The sequence below is a fragment of the Struthio camelus genome, chromosome 10, assembly GCF_040807025.1.
Source record: "Struthio camelus isolate bStrCam1 chromosome 10, bStrCam1.hap1, whole genome shotgun sequence".
NCBI lineage: Eukaryota > Metazoa > Chordata > Aves > Struthioniformes > Struthionidae > Struthio > Struthio camelus.
This window is the reverse complement of record NC_090951.1, coordinates 17262841-17278064: the sequence shown is the minus strand read 5'-3', so window position 1 is coordinate 17278064 and position 15224 is coordinate 17262841. Positions and strand designations below refer to the sequence as shown.

Genomic DNA, 15224 nt, shown 5'->3' with positions numbered 1-15224 from the left:
GTTCTTCTAGCAGGGAGAGGTAGAATATGGCTGTAATATATTTTCTAAGTACAGTCAAATTAAGCTCTTTGGTGTACCACATAATCACAAATAATTATTGTATACATACTTAAAAGCATATTCTTGTTATGTTCAGCACATGGAACTCCCACTGACATTAATGGGAATTCCATGCCTGAATGTAAAAGACACCCATGTGTGTGGGTTTGGGGTTTTTTGCTTTTTTTCCTATTCTTGAGAGTCAAGATAATCTTCTAAGTCAGGCTTAGCCTTGGGTCTCAAAAGATGGAGGTTTCAATCTGCCATGAGGTTCTTGTGTGACTTCAGGCAACTTACTTATTTTTTCTGGGCTCAGTTCCCCATACATTAACAAAGACAGTATTTTTTTTTCTCCTCCTTGCCCTCTTTCTATATTGCTCAATGATGCTCACAATATGCTTGTCAAAAATCCTGAACAACCATCACATTTGTCAATTTGCTCATAAATGCCAAAAAAGACTTGCTTCAGTCTTCTAGGGAAAAAAATCTGCTGTCATTTGATGTCTAATGCCACTACACTTTCAGTATTCACCCTACTCCTTTCACTGAGTAATTTCCATAGATCAGCATAAGAGCCGGAGACAGAAACTGTCAATTTTCAGCCGATCATCTGAAGGCATGGGAGCCAGTAAGTATGCTTCTCAAAAAATCAATGACAGTATAGTGCAGTAAATCTCAGTAAAAGACAAGTCTTCTGGAAATATCATTCAATCTTGATAGAAATAGTTCTGAAAAAGGACTGTATTCTATCTAATCTATACATGAGTACTGATGTGGGCTTCTTATTTGCGCAGGAAATATAAGTTGAAGACACCGTGACAATATAAAATACGCACAGGTATTCTTTTGACAGCCATTCACTATGGGCCTCCAGCAAGCATCACCAACGTTATTTATACTTGGAGAGAGAAGGCAGAGATCATGGCCTAATATCCATGAAAACAACACAACAGTATAGTTCGTACTACTGGAAAGAATTTCAGAAAGCAAACTTGCTATTTGGTTAGCTTCACTCTGAAAAGCAGGACGGGAGCCAGAACAATATACATTTGCAAGGGTTTATTTTGACAATGTGTTTAGTGGTTCAGTTGTTTTAGATATTTTTCCCCCTCGAATGCCAGTACTATTTTTTAAAGGCTAATCCCAGACATTAAACAGCAATCTGCTTAAAAAGTGGTACAGTACGTCTGAAAAAAGTGAACTACTGGTGGGATTGTTTCTAGGAGGGAAGGGTCCATGGAAACTGCTGTTTGAGTTGGCAGGATACCTTTATTTCATAGAAGAAAAAATGTTCCTGTTATAAAACACTTCTCATGTTAGCAACGCTGCGCACAAAGGGGCAGCTGTACTTTGCTTACCTCGCGGGTGACTCTTCCGTTGTTATCAAAGTCATACAGTGTGAAGGTCCACTCTTGCCTGTTATCTTCCTCTACAGACACATCACATTGCAATTCCTAAGAAACATGCAAAGAGCAGCTGATTACCTAAAGCAAAAGGCCTGTTTGCAGAGGAGACGCTGTAGAAGGAAGCTGCTTCCTTCCTCGCTCCCCCACGGGAGGAAGCCTCAGGATACGTCCCGGGAGGCCTCAGTCCACCATGCTGAAGGAGCTTCATTGCAGGCACATGACAACTCTAACTCCCACGGGCTAAACTCCCGGCAATCTGCAAGATGCTTTCTACTTCATTGTAGGAAACACAAAAAGGTACAAGAAAACTACTCCCTGAAGCTGTAGGAATATAGTAAGATTTACCACTAAAAAGTGAGAAAAAAACTCTGCTGAACTCAGGAAGAGCAAGATAACAGAAACAGACTCACAATAGGATGTAGCACAGCACAGAGCCAGGAGCAGTCATTAACAGAAAGTGGACATGTGGCACAAGTCCCCACCAGCCAGCCCTGCCCTTGACACAGATATTCGACACGCAGGGGTTGGCGGAGTTCACAGGGTCCGGCATCGTGCTGCTGCAGTTCCCGAAACGGGGCCTGGCTGGGACCTGGCAGGTAAGAATGACCTGGGAGTGGTGCCCAACTCTTATTTTAGCTGGGCTTCTGCTAGTGAGAGTGTGATCTGGGGAAAGCCTGGAAGAATCAATTTGTTAAAGGAAAAAAAATTCCAACAGCCAAACCCAAAACTTCAGCCAAGAACAAAGGATGCACTTTGCCTGACTCCGGTCACCTGGGTGCAGATCGTTTGCTTTCGCTCAAGACGGTGCAATCAGTCTCACCCAGAGCCACGACAAGGCGACACAGAAAAGTTACAGTGCAATTAAAATGAAAGCCACTGTACGCAAGTAAAATAAACAGCTCCAAATACCTTCAGCATGATAGAGCTCAAAATACCTGGTTGATCTTCTGACTTGAAACCAATTCCCTACAGCAGTCACAGGCACCCCCTGTCCCCTGCCGAGTTCAAAGGCAGGCTTCTCTTCCTTGTAACAAGCCTGCCTGAAAGCGGCCAAGTGCCCCACACTCCGCTGTGGAACCACAGTTTCGTATTACACAAACATTCCCAGCACCTTTCAGAGCCAAATCACATCCACCTCAGATTTAGACCTCTTGTCTCGACACTTGCATTTCTGATTCTTTTATACCTGGCCATAAAACGAAAATGTTTACCAATCTCTTAGCCCCTAGCTTACATGGCTGGAAAACTTTGATTTGTAGAACAAAGGAAAAAATATCAATACTTGGTTTCTTGCCACTTATTAATAGTTCCCTGTCTCAGATTGCCTAACATAACATCTTTATGTGAGGATGTGCTCTGCTTCGTTAAGAGTCATGGCAATCTTCCCTGCATTACTCATGGAGCCTGGTACCAAGTGCTAACCTTTATGGCATGCCAAGAACTACTTGGGAACAAACGTGGGCTTTGCTGAGACGGTGCAGCTCCAGCTACCCTGGCACCAACCGTGTGGACAGGTGCCCTTCAACAGTCAAATATCAGGGCACTGCTAATTGCAATTCATCATGCCTTTCCTGTGTGCAAATGTCTGCTCCTCAAGGCAGAATATAAAATGTGCCTAGAAGAAGAGTTATCCCTGTGCAAAAAAGGCAGGAATAAAAGTCACCTCCCCCCATAAGGCACACAAGCACGTAGCAACACCTGAAGTGCACACGGGAGAGCTACCTCCCCTTAATCAGCATTAAAACAGTAAAAAATAAATTGTACCAGACTACTAAATCTTCTTATGAGAAGGAAATGAAGACTGCAGCCAGGCAGCAAGGTGGCTGGATGGTCTTTTAAATAGCACTAGAGGAACGCAAAGCTCATTAACGTGACAGACTGACAGCCCTGAAAGGCAGAAGTTTGCCATGTCTGCGAGCGCAGAGATGAAAACTCTTGCTGTTGCTTGCCAGTACCAGAGTATCTTTCTGTTCACCAAGACAGTCAACCCTCTAGCTGGATGACAGCATGTTTCAATACTCGTATTTATTAAATCTCTCCCTATATAAACAAAACCTGCCAACTATGCACAATGTCTGGCAGTTTTATGATGTTTATAAGTCTGCAAGGCAATAGACCATCAGACTCATTCCCCCCCAGATCCTTTTCCTCCTCCTATCTGATTAGAGGGATTTCCAGTGCAGTAGATCAAGGTTATTTCACTTTGGAGGCCCAGCACAGAAGGCTGGTGGTTCAGTAAGCTTTCACAAACATCTTTTACACTAGGAAGATTTAACCAAGTGCAATTGTCCATGAAAGACAATCTAAAGATTTGGTGACTCGGTGGGTGGCATAATAAATTACTTCTGAAAGGATCGCAGGTAGAGGGACACAAGAGAGACACAAGAGAGAACAAACAGCTCTCCGTACTCTACATTTCAGAACCTGCAGAGGGATCATCATCATTTGATCCTATCCGAACTTGGAAATAAACCTCAGTAACCATCTCATAAGGAACAATTCCACTGATAGTAAGACACAGACTTGTGCCGGTTCTGCTCCCTCATGTACCCATTACAATCAATAGGAGCTACAGACATGCATCAGAGGGCACTATTTGGGCCAAAGGTAATAACCTTATCTACCTTAATTATGTCAGTATAGTGAAACTTCAAAATACAGAGGACTTACTTCAAATTTTAGTTGCTTCTTGGAACCTGTGCGTGCATCACTTTCTTTTTCCACTTTCTTTTCATCTCCACTGCAAACTCCATCCGTCTTCTCTGGAGGTAAAGCCACTGCAAAAAATACATTTAAGAAAAAACACTTATAAGGGAATGTCAAAGTAGTCTTATATTTGCAATCTGTCTTCCTATTTAGTGTGAAAGTGCTTTCCACAAATTTGTATGAGAGGTTCATTATACTTGATTTGCTTTTGTGTTCACTGCACATCTGGGATTTATTTCAGCAGACAATCTACCACCAGCCCTTGGTACCCAGACTCTCCTGCTAACCTCGGTAGAGCCAGAGGAGGTTCAAACACAATATTAGGAGAATATAAATCAGCAGAACCATTACTGTAAATAAGCTGAGTAATTCTGCAAAGCACTGAAGGTTTGTGGCATACTGCAGAAACACATCGCACTCACTAAAAGGTTAAGCAGTATTTTTTTCAAATATGCCTGAAGAAATATATTTCACCTAAAGCTCAGGTTAAAACATTTGCACTTGCGTAATTCAATAGCACTCATAAACACTATCAACATTAACCTATATCTAACTCTTTTTGAGGAATAAAAGACAAACTGCCCAGGAACTCTGTAACTGGGCCATATACCTATGCCCTTGGCTCCTAAAGAGGCACTGAGCCCTGCAGGTAATGAAGCCCAGTAGCTGAAGAAAAGGAATTCTATATTCATTAGACCTATGAAAATACACAGAGATCTTCAATCCTGCCCTCAATTTGTTTTAGATACTTTCTTTTTCATGTCCAAGCTTCCGCCAGTAACATTACGCCCACACTTTGTTAGGCATATCAGTAATCCTGCCTGCTACCATAAAATAGAAGACAGATTACAAGTATGTAGGCCTCAAAGTCTGCATTTTTCTCTTGCAACGTGGCATTTGCATTTATCCCATACATTTACCCTAATGCTATGTAGGAACCATTTCTTGGGGATGCCTTTGTAAGTAAGATCTCACATAAGTGCCAATTCAGTGAAGTCAGATTCCTTATAAAAAGAAAAACATGATCCCTCTCAGTTCAGAATAAGTCACTTCAGACAGGGTTTACTCTCTGGTTCTCCTGGTGTTCAGCGCTACTGAGGTGCCTCCCAAGCACTCTCCCAAGAAAGCAAGGCACTACCACACCAGACAAGGCAGCTCTATTTGTCATTTTTCAACATTTTCTTGCGCAAATTGGAACAAGCAGTTTAAAAAAATCTAACCTTACCATAGCTTTATACTCTCAGAAATTCCAAAAGCTATGGTTTCTGCCATAACACGCAGACTGCCACACTGCAATATATCACATTTTCTAGTCTTGTTTCTTTGTCTACATTTAAAACTGCTGTATTAGTGTTTTTGAAATCTGCAGTATACTACAAAAGACCTCGAATGTGCAGTAAGGGCAAGGGAGCATTGAGGCAGTCAGGTGGAATTTCCTAACTTTGATACTAATGGGCAGTTTTGATGTTATACTAATGCCAGCTTCCACAGACAGACATGCAATGCACTGTACCAATGCAAAAAATCACGCAGGTTATGATGTATATATCCACACACTGACTCACTTTGATTTCTACTACGAGCCTTGTTTGGATTCCCTACGCTACACACAAGCTAAGGAGGAAGGTCAGCTCAAGGAAGAGCAAGTTCACTTCATGGCAGTGCCTTTCCTTGTCCATCTAACTGGGTGTTATTGGACAAGCAGGGACTGTTTATTAGGAGGTTTTTGCACAGTGCTTCCCATAATGAATACACCTATTGCAACACATATTTCTTAGGATACAGAATTTTGAAGTGTATCCAAAGAACAGCCATATAGCTTAGACTCACTTTGTCCATAAATACAGCTCCAGGTTCTTGGAAATTCAAAGCTAAGACCGAAAAAAAGACCCTCATAAAAGAGATAAAAAAACCACACATTTGGAAACAGTTTAAATGATCTACCTTTATCCACCCTTGCAGCTTCACTCTAAAAGCAACTAGAAATGAAAAGGTAACAAGGGCCTTCATAAGAAGGACAGTTACATTATCAGAGGTTCTTTGCAACCATTAACTATTAAAAAATCTGGGGGCAACTAAGCCCCTAGATTTTGAGTGGCTCATTTGTATCAGTGAGTGGTTTCTCACAGGAATGGATCTAACCAAGCTAATAAAAATTCTTGTTGTGAGGGACTTTTTTCACAATCAATCTCTAGGGACTGTGAAGTGAAAGCTGGGCTAGTCTGACCCTTAGCTCTTTGGAATAATGGACAACCAACTGAAAAGAACTTCTACATCTGCTATCACACATACTTTTCAACATATAAAGGTGCATATTGGCCAAAGGACTTCTACACTGGTCTTTTGTCCATTAAGGCTGTAGCTCAGGCTGAGAGAATTGAGGAGCAGATCCTGCAAAAGGCAAATATTCCCTGCCCCAATGCTCTTTGCTGGGTTTTTCTGTCCAAGTGAAGTGGCTTCTCAAGTATTCTCTGAATTTCACTTCTGTGCTCTTCCACCGCGCTGCAAGTTACTCGCGTGTGCAAAGAGCACGCCTCGCTGGATGCTTCAGTGAAAACAGAGCCATTGGCACTGAGTCACCTTTGAGCTTCAAGAACTGCACTTCCACTGGCAAGTTCAATAACCTTTCTGGGTGGAGAGTATGCGTGTTCAGATAGGAAGCTTTCACTTTAATGTATAATTTATGTAATAGAGTTAAAAATGTGCTCTGACAAATTAGCCTTCTCAAAAAACAAGAGTTCAACTATTGGGGAAGGCGGAGATACATCTTGCAGTACACTCCTTCAGAGAGTTTAAATACTGTATGCCAGAAATTATCCTCTTTGAGCTTTGCTGACCTTTGATCTGAAGAACTCACTGGCCTTGCTGCTCCAGGGAATTATCCTTTGAAATCAGTTACTCATTTCTGAGCTCAGATGAAATGGGGAAATCTGGTGATCTCATCTTGATGTCAGGTTTCATTCAGCAAAAAAAAAAAGAAGTCTAAATGAAGAAACTTTAAACGGGAATATGGATATATTAAAATAATACTTATGGGTGATCCAAAAATGTGCCTGTGCATATATCCTTGTGTGCTTTATGCAAACCCAAGGAACATTTAAAAATACATACTGGAGTACGACTTTTTGTCTGAAAACAGCAGCATATATGTTTGTTTCTCTACTTAGTTTTGACTATCGACACGCTGCTCAACTTCATGAAGGCTACAAACAAATGCTAAAGCTACTTATAAATAAAATGAGAATGTCTGCTTGGGACAGTTAAAACTGGCAGCCTGTAAACAGAGATCCATGAGCGAGCTGCATGCCAAGGTTCAGATATATTCACAACGTGAACTTCCTTTCAGCTTTGCCAATGATATTAAACTAGACCAGACAAGATTGCTATCTCAAAGGACTGTGGAGAATTAATAGACTTGTGTTTCCAAAGTCTAGGCCATCAGAAATAGGTCCGTGTACAATATATCATCTGTACAAAAATACTTACTTACCTCCCCACTCAGATAACAAGTCCTGACAAAGAGAACGCATTATATAGACAAATACACAGAGAAAACTACCCTTGTTGTTGTGGGAATCCACAACTGGAAAAAAATGTATATTTATTACTTCTCATGGGAATAACCATATGCTCTCAAAAACAATGTTCCATAACAGAATGTTTCATGAATTGAAATACTGCATATGTTTTCTTTATGATGTTCTCTTTTTCTGTTCATTATTAATGGTCTTGTATTCACTTCTATAACCTTAAGACACTATAAAAATGCGTCTGGACAATATTTGAAATTGGAAAGACAATAAAGGAAAAGTATTAACTTGGAAAAATTGTGAAATACCATTCTTTCATGAAAAACAAACTGACTGGCTTAAGTGTACTAGCAGATGTTTCTCTCTAAGGATGGTTAATTACTACCACCCAATTGCTCATAATTGAGGTGGGGGAGGAAGAGAAGGAGAGAATGAACACCATTTTAAAAGTATTAAGACTCATCCCTGAAGAATTAGGTCTTTTTTCAAAGGTTTATTCATCCTCAAGAAAAGAAGTGGGTAATAATTCTAACTGCTCCTTAGGAATCACCAGAAAAATCACGGAACTGAGGTAAAATTGATTGCTGTGCTGAGTGTACTGAGTCAGTATAGAATACTATGCTTCAGACAACCAAAGCATTCTTCACTCACCTCTGTCTTACATCTTGGAATTAGGAAAAAAAAAGTCAGAAAGCCAAAATAGAGCTGCAGTCAAGATGAAAAGTGAGTGTTTCACTTTCACCATCATTTGGGTGGCTTGTCATTTCAGGTTTCTCAAAGCCCCATTCAAGCAAAGCACCATACTTTATAGCAAACGATCTTCCTTCTCAAAATAAGGACATAATTTCTTTTTTTTTTTTCAGCTGCACCGAACATTTTATTTGGCTAGATTAAGAGGATCTTGTAAGCCAGAACAGAAAAAAGGATGCAACTCTAATGGATGCTCAGTTCTAAGATACAGCTACTTAGTCAAAATTTGCATAATAGCTACGAGAATTCAGGCTAAAGATGAACTGCTCCAGAGCCTGTTTGGTATGGCAGCCATTTAGAAAGGTATCGGATGGATCACAGTGCGCTAGCGCGCAAAGTAGAACTATGGGAGAGGCTATGAAATTAACGTCAGGGTCATTACCGTGTAATTTTTGAGAGAAAGCAGAGTAAAGGTAAAATTGGAGAACTGACAAAAATGCCACCTATGAAAGTGGCATGCAGCCACTGGCAGCATCTGGCATACATGAAACAAAATCCTTTGAAGTGGAATATTATTAATTTTCCCCTAAAGTTGAAGAGACTGGATTCCATAGCAATTCTTTAAAACAACTAGCAGAAGCAATGGGACAACTGAATTACACGTACATGGGCAAAAGCAACAAACCACACATTAGAATCTGGGACTTGTGCGGGAGTAGGATAAAAGGAAAACTAAAAAATGAATAACAAGACAAAGAGATGAAGACATGAGCACTTCTATAAAAGCTTAAATTGAACTTCAGTAGCAATATTCAGCTGGTGGAATTGAACACTGAAGAGCCGGTCCAACTGAGCTCAGTAGTAAAGTTCCTATTGATGTCAACAGTGTAAGGGTTTCACTTCAAATTTACAGACCTAGCAGACACAGCAGAATGTAATGTGAGAGACTACGACGATAGAAGGGATAGAAAAAGAACTGTGCTTCTTTTCCTGAAGTCTGATGTCTAAATTATCTAGCTCTGTGAACATTTTTTCATTGCAAATCAGGTTTGACAAACATGACTGACATTCTTTGCTGATTGAACAATGACAAACGCAACAATAATAACTATGCTTGAAAGTCCAAACTGAGAAGAAGTCCTTTAATCAAACAATTGCATTCACATTCAGATTTCACTTTCAAGTTCTCCGGGAGGCCATGAATACACAAACCTCACCCCTATTAGGCACACATTTCATTTTCAGAGTTGAATGAAATGCATCTCTGAAGGAAACAGCTTTGCTTCTATGAAGGTCCTCTTCTCCCGTGGCAAATAAACACATGTAGAATAGGACCAAGAGGCAAGTTACACTCCCTGTCCGCAGCCACAAGAGGAAGCACATAGAAAACCAGGCTCCTCCTGGGTCAGTGCCAAAAGAGTTGTATTCAGCTTCTTCTGGCTGAAAGCTGAAGCTGATGGATTAGACACACCCTTCAGAACGACAAGGATCAAGCTGTCTTCTCTGAAACTTACTGCAGGGAAATTAATTGTTCCTTTTAAGTCCAGTGGGAGAAGGCAAAACCAACTTAGCAAGGGCTGTACCAGTGGTGCTTGATAGTAGTCTGGGTTAGACATTTCCACCTGAGATCATGGGGAGAAGTCATTTTGTTCTTCTACTTCACTGCTTCCTGATGGTCGCAACACAAATTAAAGATTCAATCATAGACCACCAAATGGAAAATTCAGGGTGTCACAAGACCTCCTGCCAGCTCCCTACCAAGAGGAGCTGGTTAAGCATAGAACATCAAACAGCAGGACAGTGACTCAGGCTATGTGATGGCTTGCAACAAACAAAAATAGACAATCAAAATATGTTTGAATCATTCAGGTATCAGATAATGATTCTGACTGACTAGTCACCACTAGGACGTTTGGGAATTGCTAAATTAAATTGCTAAATTAAAGTTCACTCAAATGCAATCTGACAACAGTTTCTCCTCTGAATAAATAATACTTAGACCGCTTCCCTTGAGCTTCGATTCCTGTTGCCAGCCCCAATAATTTGATGCATACGAATAGAAGTATTTCCAAACTTTGATGCACGATCACAGCAAAATTCTGTTTACATTTGGTTTCTTGTTTTGGTCCTTGCTTGGGGGTGGTAGTGGGTTTTTCGGTTATTTTTCCCCAAGGAAATATTTCCAATATCTCTCTACTAAAAAAAAGGATTGTATTAAGGGTGTGAATGTAAAGGACAATATAGTCTCCCTTGGCTAGCTAGCCAATATCTCACATGCATTTAGACACTAAACCTGGACTTCCCACACACTCCTTTTAACAAGGGAGTTGCTGAATTTTGCCAGATTACGATTCTTTTTCCCAATTAGTTCCCCAACTGGCTGTATTTCATCAACAGCAACTGCCAGATTAAGTGCCTTACTTGACCATCTTCACCCAATACACTTTGATGTTGAGTTCTCAAGCTTCAAAATACCTTTTGGATGAAGATCAGACAGCACTAAACAGAATTACTAATTAATTAAGCAAAGTTAAATTTTAAACACTGTTTGTTGTGTTAGCCAAAAGCCCGAACAGAACAGCCTTTTTTTCCCTTCCTCATCAGAGATCAAAGGAAATCATTTCTCCCTCCCTCCCCTATTTAAAAAAGGCGGGGGGAAATCTCCATACATTTTGGTCAGAATAGTTCAGGATGATACCTGTAGTAGCAAGATTTGTGTTTGATCAGTGGGCATATCAAAAACCACATCATCAGAATGCAATCTGCTACAACAATCTGTATCATTTAACACAGAAAAATGCTTCTTAAGTCAAAACTGTCACTTTCATATGGACTACTTAACCAGTTTCTAATAGCATTATGTGTCCCTGGAGCTCTAAATGGGACTGCAAAGTGCTTAATTCTGTCACTGAAAAGTGACAGATGGAGCCACCAAGAGATCATTCGTAACTTAAAAAAGAAAGACCTCTCTTCCCTAAAGATAGCCATACACTGACTTTGGTTAGTAACAGGTAACAACCGTGTTGTTTAAAATCTGTTCTCAGTTTAAATCGCAGATACATGCGTTCATATAGGATTTTCTGTCTTTAATTTTCCTTGTCTCTTTGGATTTTTTTCCCCTGAGATTCACAAGAGAAGAGGGGGAGAAAAACAGGGGCTACATAACCCTTTATTCAAATGAAGACAGAGTAGGTAATGTTATTAATAATGTAGACTTTGATATCAAACTCGTTCCTATCTAACTTAGATGTTCAATAGGAAAATCATGTTTCTACCACCTTTGCTATGATAATGGGGCCTGTGAAGATATTTAACTGTAAGATGCATTTCATCAGAATTGCTTCCCGTGAAGAAGAATGTCATTGTGACCCTCACAAAGCTGGCCTGTTACAGAAAGCAGTGTTGTGGACCTATATCGTACCATTATTTTAAGTGTTATGACTCAGTTGCACATCTGACAACTCCCATAGTTCATATTCAGTAGTGAGTTCAGAGTGTTCCCATCCGCAGAGCCCTACATCTCACTGCCTGGTAGGTGTGGGGGGAGTGCACGCGTGGGAGTGAGTAAGAAGAGAGAATTATCTACAAGATGCTGTACAACAACTGAAGAACAACATAGTGACTAATAGGTCCGCGTGCACGTGTGCTTGCACACACATGGGTCCCTTTCCCGCTCCATATTTCTACTTGGTATGCCGTGGTACTTAGGTGATGCATCACAGACTGAGCAACATCCAGAGAAATAAAATTCTGGAAATGCTAGACCCCACCAATTGGCTTAAAGTCTGGCGAGTACACAGCACCTGGTTACAAAAATGCTTCCCACACAGCAAATGCAGGCAACTGGCTTACCATTAATAACTGTACGACAGCAGGGAAGCCCCCGTATCACAGAACATCCCCCATCCAAAAGAGGAGACAGCCCCATTTTGGAGCACGCCCATCGCTCTCGAGAGCCTGCACACTGCAGCGCCCGAGTCAGCTCCCCCTTGAGCTACCTCTTCGGTGGAAAACCCTGCAATATCTTCCCTTGACAGTGTCGCTGGGGATTTTTGTTTAAAATGTGGCATCTCAAAATCTGAGCTATGACGGCTGCTTGCCAGTGGCTCTAGGCAGGGGCTCGGGGACCGGGGCACATGGCTCTGGGGTCCCAGCACTGACAGCAGCCACCTTCGAACCTGGCTTTGCCGAGAATAATATTCCCTACCTGGATGGCTCCATGCTCTATAAAGGCTCATTAAAATATCATTAAAAAAAAAAAAGAGGTCTTGCAACACCAGAGCACCAGAGTTTAGCTTCATGCCTACAAGTCTTTAATAGGGAATATAACTTTCCCCTAAATAAATCTGCACACACATCCAGGCTGGCCGGAGTGCCCTCACCAGTGCCCGGCCGGTGCTGAGCCCGAGTGCACCGCACGGCCGTGCTCCCTGGCTCCTCCGCAGCCCCGCAAAATTCCTCGGGCTGCAGCTCTTCTGCTTCTGGGCATTCTGTTTTACAACTACTATGCCTTCTCTCTCTTTTTGTTACCTTTACGGTTTTCAACCATTTTCAGTACAAAGTTGGGCACTGTGTATGACATCTTGCATTGGTGAAAGGACCTGGATCGCTGGATCAGATTTATAAAGTAAGAAAAATCTGATTACTGGGTTTTGGGGATTTTTTTTTTTTTTAAAGAGGGCTGGGGGTTGGGACTTTCCATCTAATAGGAACAGCTGGACTCCAAGCTCTTTCAAGAGCAGAAATGTTGCTTCAGGTTCATTTCCACAACCCCACAGTGCTGCATTTATTATTTGCTTTTACTCACAAACTAGTTGTGGTTACAAAAAAACCCCTCTTCCAAACAAATGACATTTTATCTTTTTCTCCACAGGAGAATAAGGCTGACTGCTACTTGTGCTTTGAGGTTTGGATATGATTGAGATGAAACATCTGTTAAGAAAAAAGGTGTGTGGGGGGGGGGGACTTTTTCTGCTAAAAATATCATGGGTTTTTTTTTTTCCACCAAACTTGAAACATGTGATGAAATTCAACTTTTAAAATACAACCCTGGAGCTACTTGAAACTATAAAAGTCTCCTCAGTATCTGAGGCAAGTCAGAATTTCCACTGTTCAAGCTGGGCTTTTATGAAGAGCAGACTTTAGAGAAAGCTGTAATCTGTCTAGGTAACAAAGGGCACTTGTTCTGCCTGGTGAGGTAAAACTTTGGGTTTCTGTAGCTACTGCAGCAGAAGTGGAGTCGAAGCACACAAAAGCACCCTGACTGATACACACTTTGAATTTGCGATAGCAACTGGCACAAGCAATCTGCTTTTCACTGAAATTGCCTCTATGTGCCTGGATGTACATGCTTGTATATTTGTTCGGTTCACCAAGATGACAGGTTGTTGTGTCTAAAATATCCAGCCCTGAGGTTCAGGCATCTCTCTAGCTTTACAAACTGTATAAAATGATGGCTCCTAAATTTGAGCTGAGCTAGATGGTTTCTACTTCTGAATGCATGACTGAAAAGCAAGAAATATTTAATTTAATCCTGCCATAAACTGCATCCTCACATGAGATACTCAGGGAGGTGAGTATCTCTCCTCTACAAATAGGAGGAGAAAGGACTTACAGGAGCATGCACAGGGGATCTAAACAAAAGCCCATTGCAGAAAGCTGTCACAAACCCAGTATATGAGCACTCCAGAAACTTGGTTGCCTGGTTCTGTCAATGTCAAGTCAAACACAGGCGAACTGGCAACTTTAGGAACACTGGGAAGTCACAGTAGTAGGACATATTATCTATTAAATGCAGCCACTATTCAAGGTTCCTAAAATGAATTTAATGTTTCATGTAAAGGCAAGGGATTTGAAACGAATATATTGTCCTCTGAAATAGCAAAGGCCAAAACTTCTTTCAGTTACAAGAGCATAAAACTGGAATGATTCCATGAACACCAGCATGAGAGTATTATCTGGCCCAAATCTTTGCTTGGAAATATGCTCTAGTTTCACATGGGTAAAAAAAAAAAAAAAAAAAAAAAAAAAAAAAGAGTCACAAGAGAGTCAGAGAAGAATGGTATTTTGACTTACTTTTCAAAAATATGTTTAATAAAACCTCCACAAACTGTGGTCAAAGCTACAAGAAAAATAAGTGGTAATAATCGTTGCTGGGAAATTAAAAGTAGAAAAGGACCTTTGTTCTTCAAGCAGAATAAATGAAACCACTGGTATTCATCATGCTTCCAGAGAGATTGTTTTCAAACTCCTAACTGACTTGTTCCCATATTTCAGTCTTTGTTCTTGGTGATGGATGTCCTGGGGCAAAGTTCAAGTACTTTTTTATACTGCTGCACATGTACAATGAGGTATCTTTATCTCCTTACCTTGCAAGTTACACCAACAGTCTCGCCTAGATGCTCCTGAGCCCCCCAGTTTGCCGAGGCATAACCGATGGTAGACCCTGCCTTCAAGCTTCGTTGCTGCTGCAGAGGCAGGAGAGCATGACACAGAGGCAAATACAGCTGGTGGTACCTAGCCAGCCCAATGATGATACAGGTTTGAGAGCAGGTCTACCCACAGTGGGGCACCAGTTGGGTGTTGTGATTGCTACCTAGACTAGATGAACAGCTCACTCAGATATGTCTGCACTTGCTGCAGATCCTCCTCTGATGTTGACAGCCCAATGGAAATGTCAGTGGCCCATATCAATTTGGTGATTGATTACTCCTGAATACTCAGACCCGGCCCCGCCAAATCTCATGTGCCGAGCATCAGACTCGCATCACCGGCCCTCATTTCTCCCCACTACAGCCCGGGCCCTGGCTCAGCCCTGCCAGAAGGGCTCCCTCGGGGGTAAGCAAGGCAAATC

General features: G+C 41.3%; 1 protein-coding gene across 3 annotated transcripts in view; it reads right to left on the bottom strand.

Moving 5' to 3' along the window:
* Positions 1-15224, bottom strand: part of NKD1 (NKD inhibitor of WNT signaling pathway 1) — a 115742-nt gene that overhangs the window by 21199 nt on the left and 79319 nt on the right. For all 3 annotated transcript variants that reach the window (XM_068955682.1, XM_068955683.1, XM_068955684.1), the window contains 2 exons: positions 4116-4222; positions 1398-1493 (listed from right to left, as the gene is read on the bottom strand). In XM_068955682.1, the coding sequence (XP_068811783.1) occupies positions 1398-1493; positions 4116-4222 (203 nt within the window). The remainder of the gene's footprint in view (positions 1-1397; positions 1494-4115; positions 4223-15224) is intronic.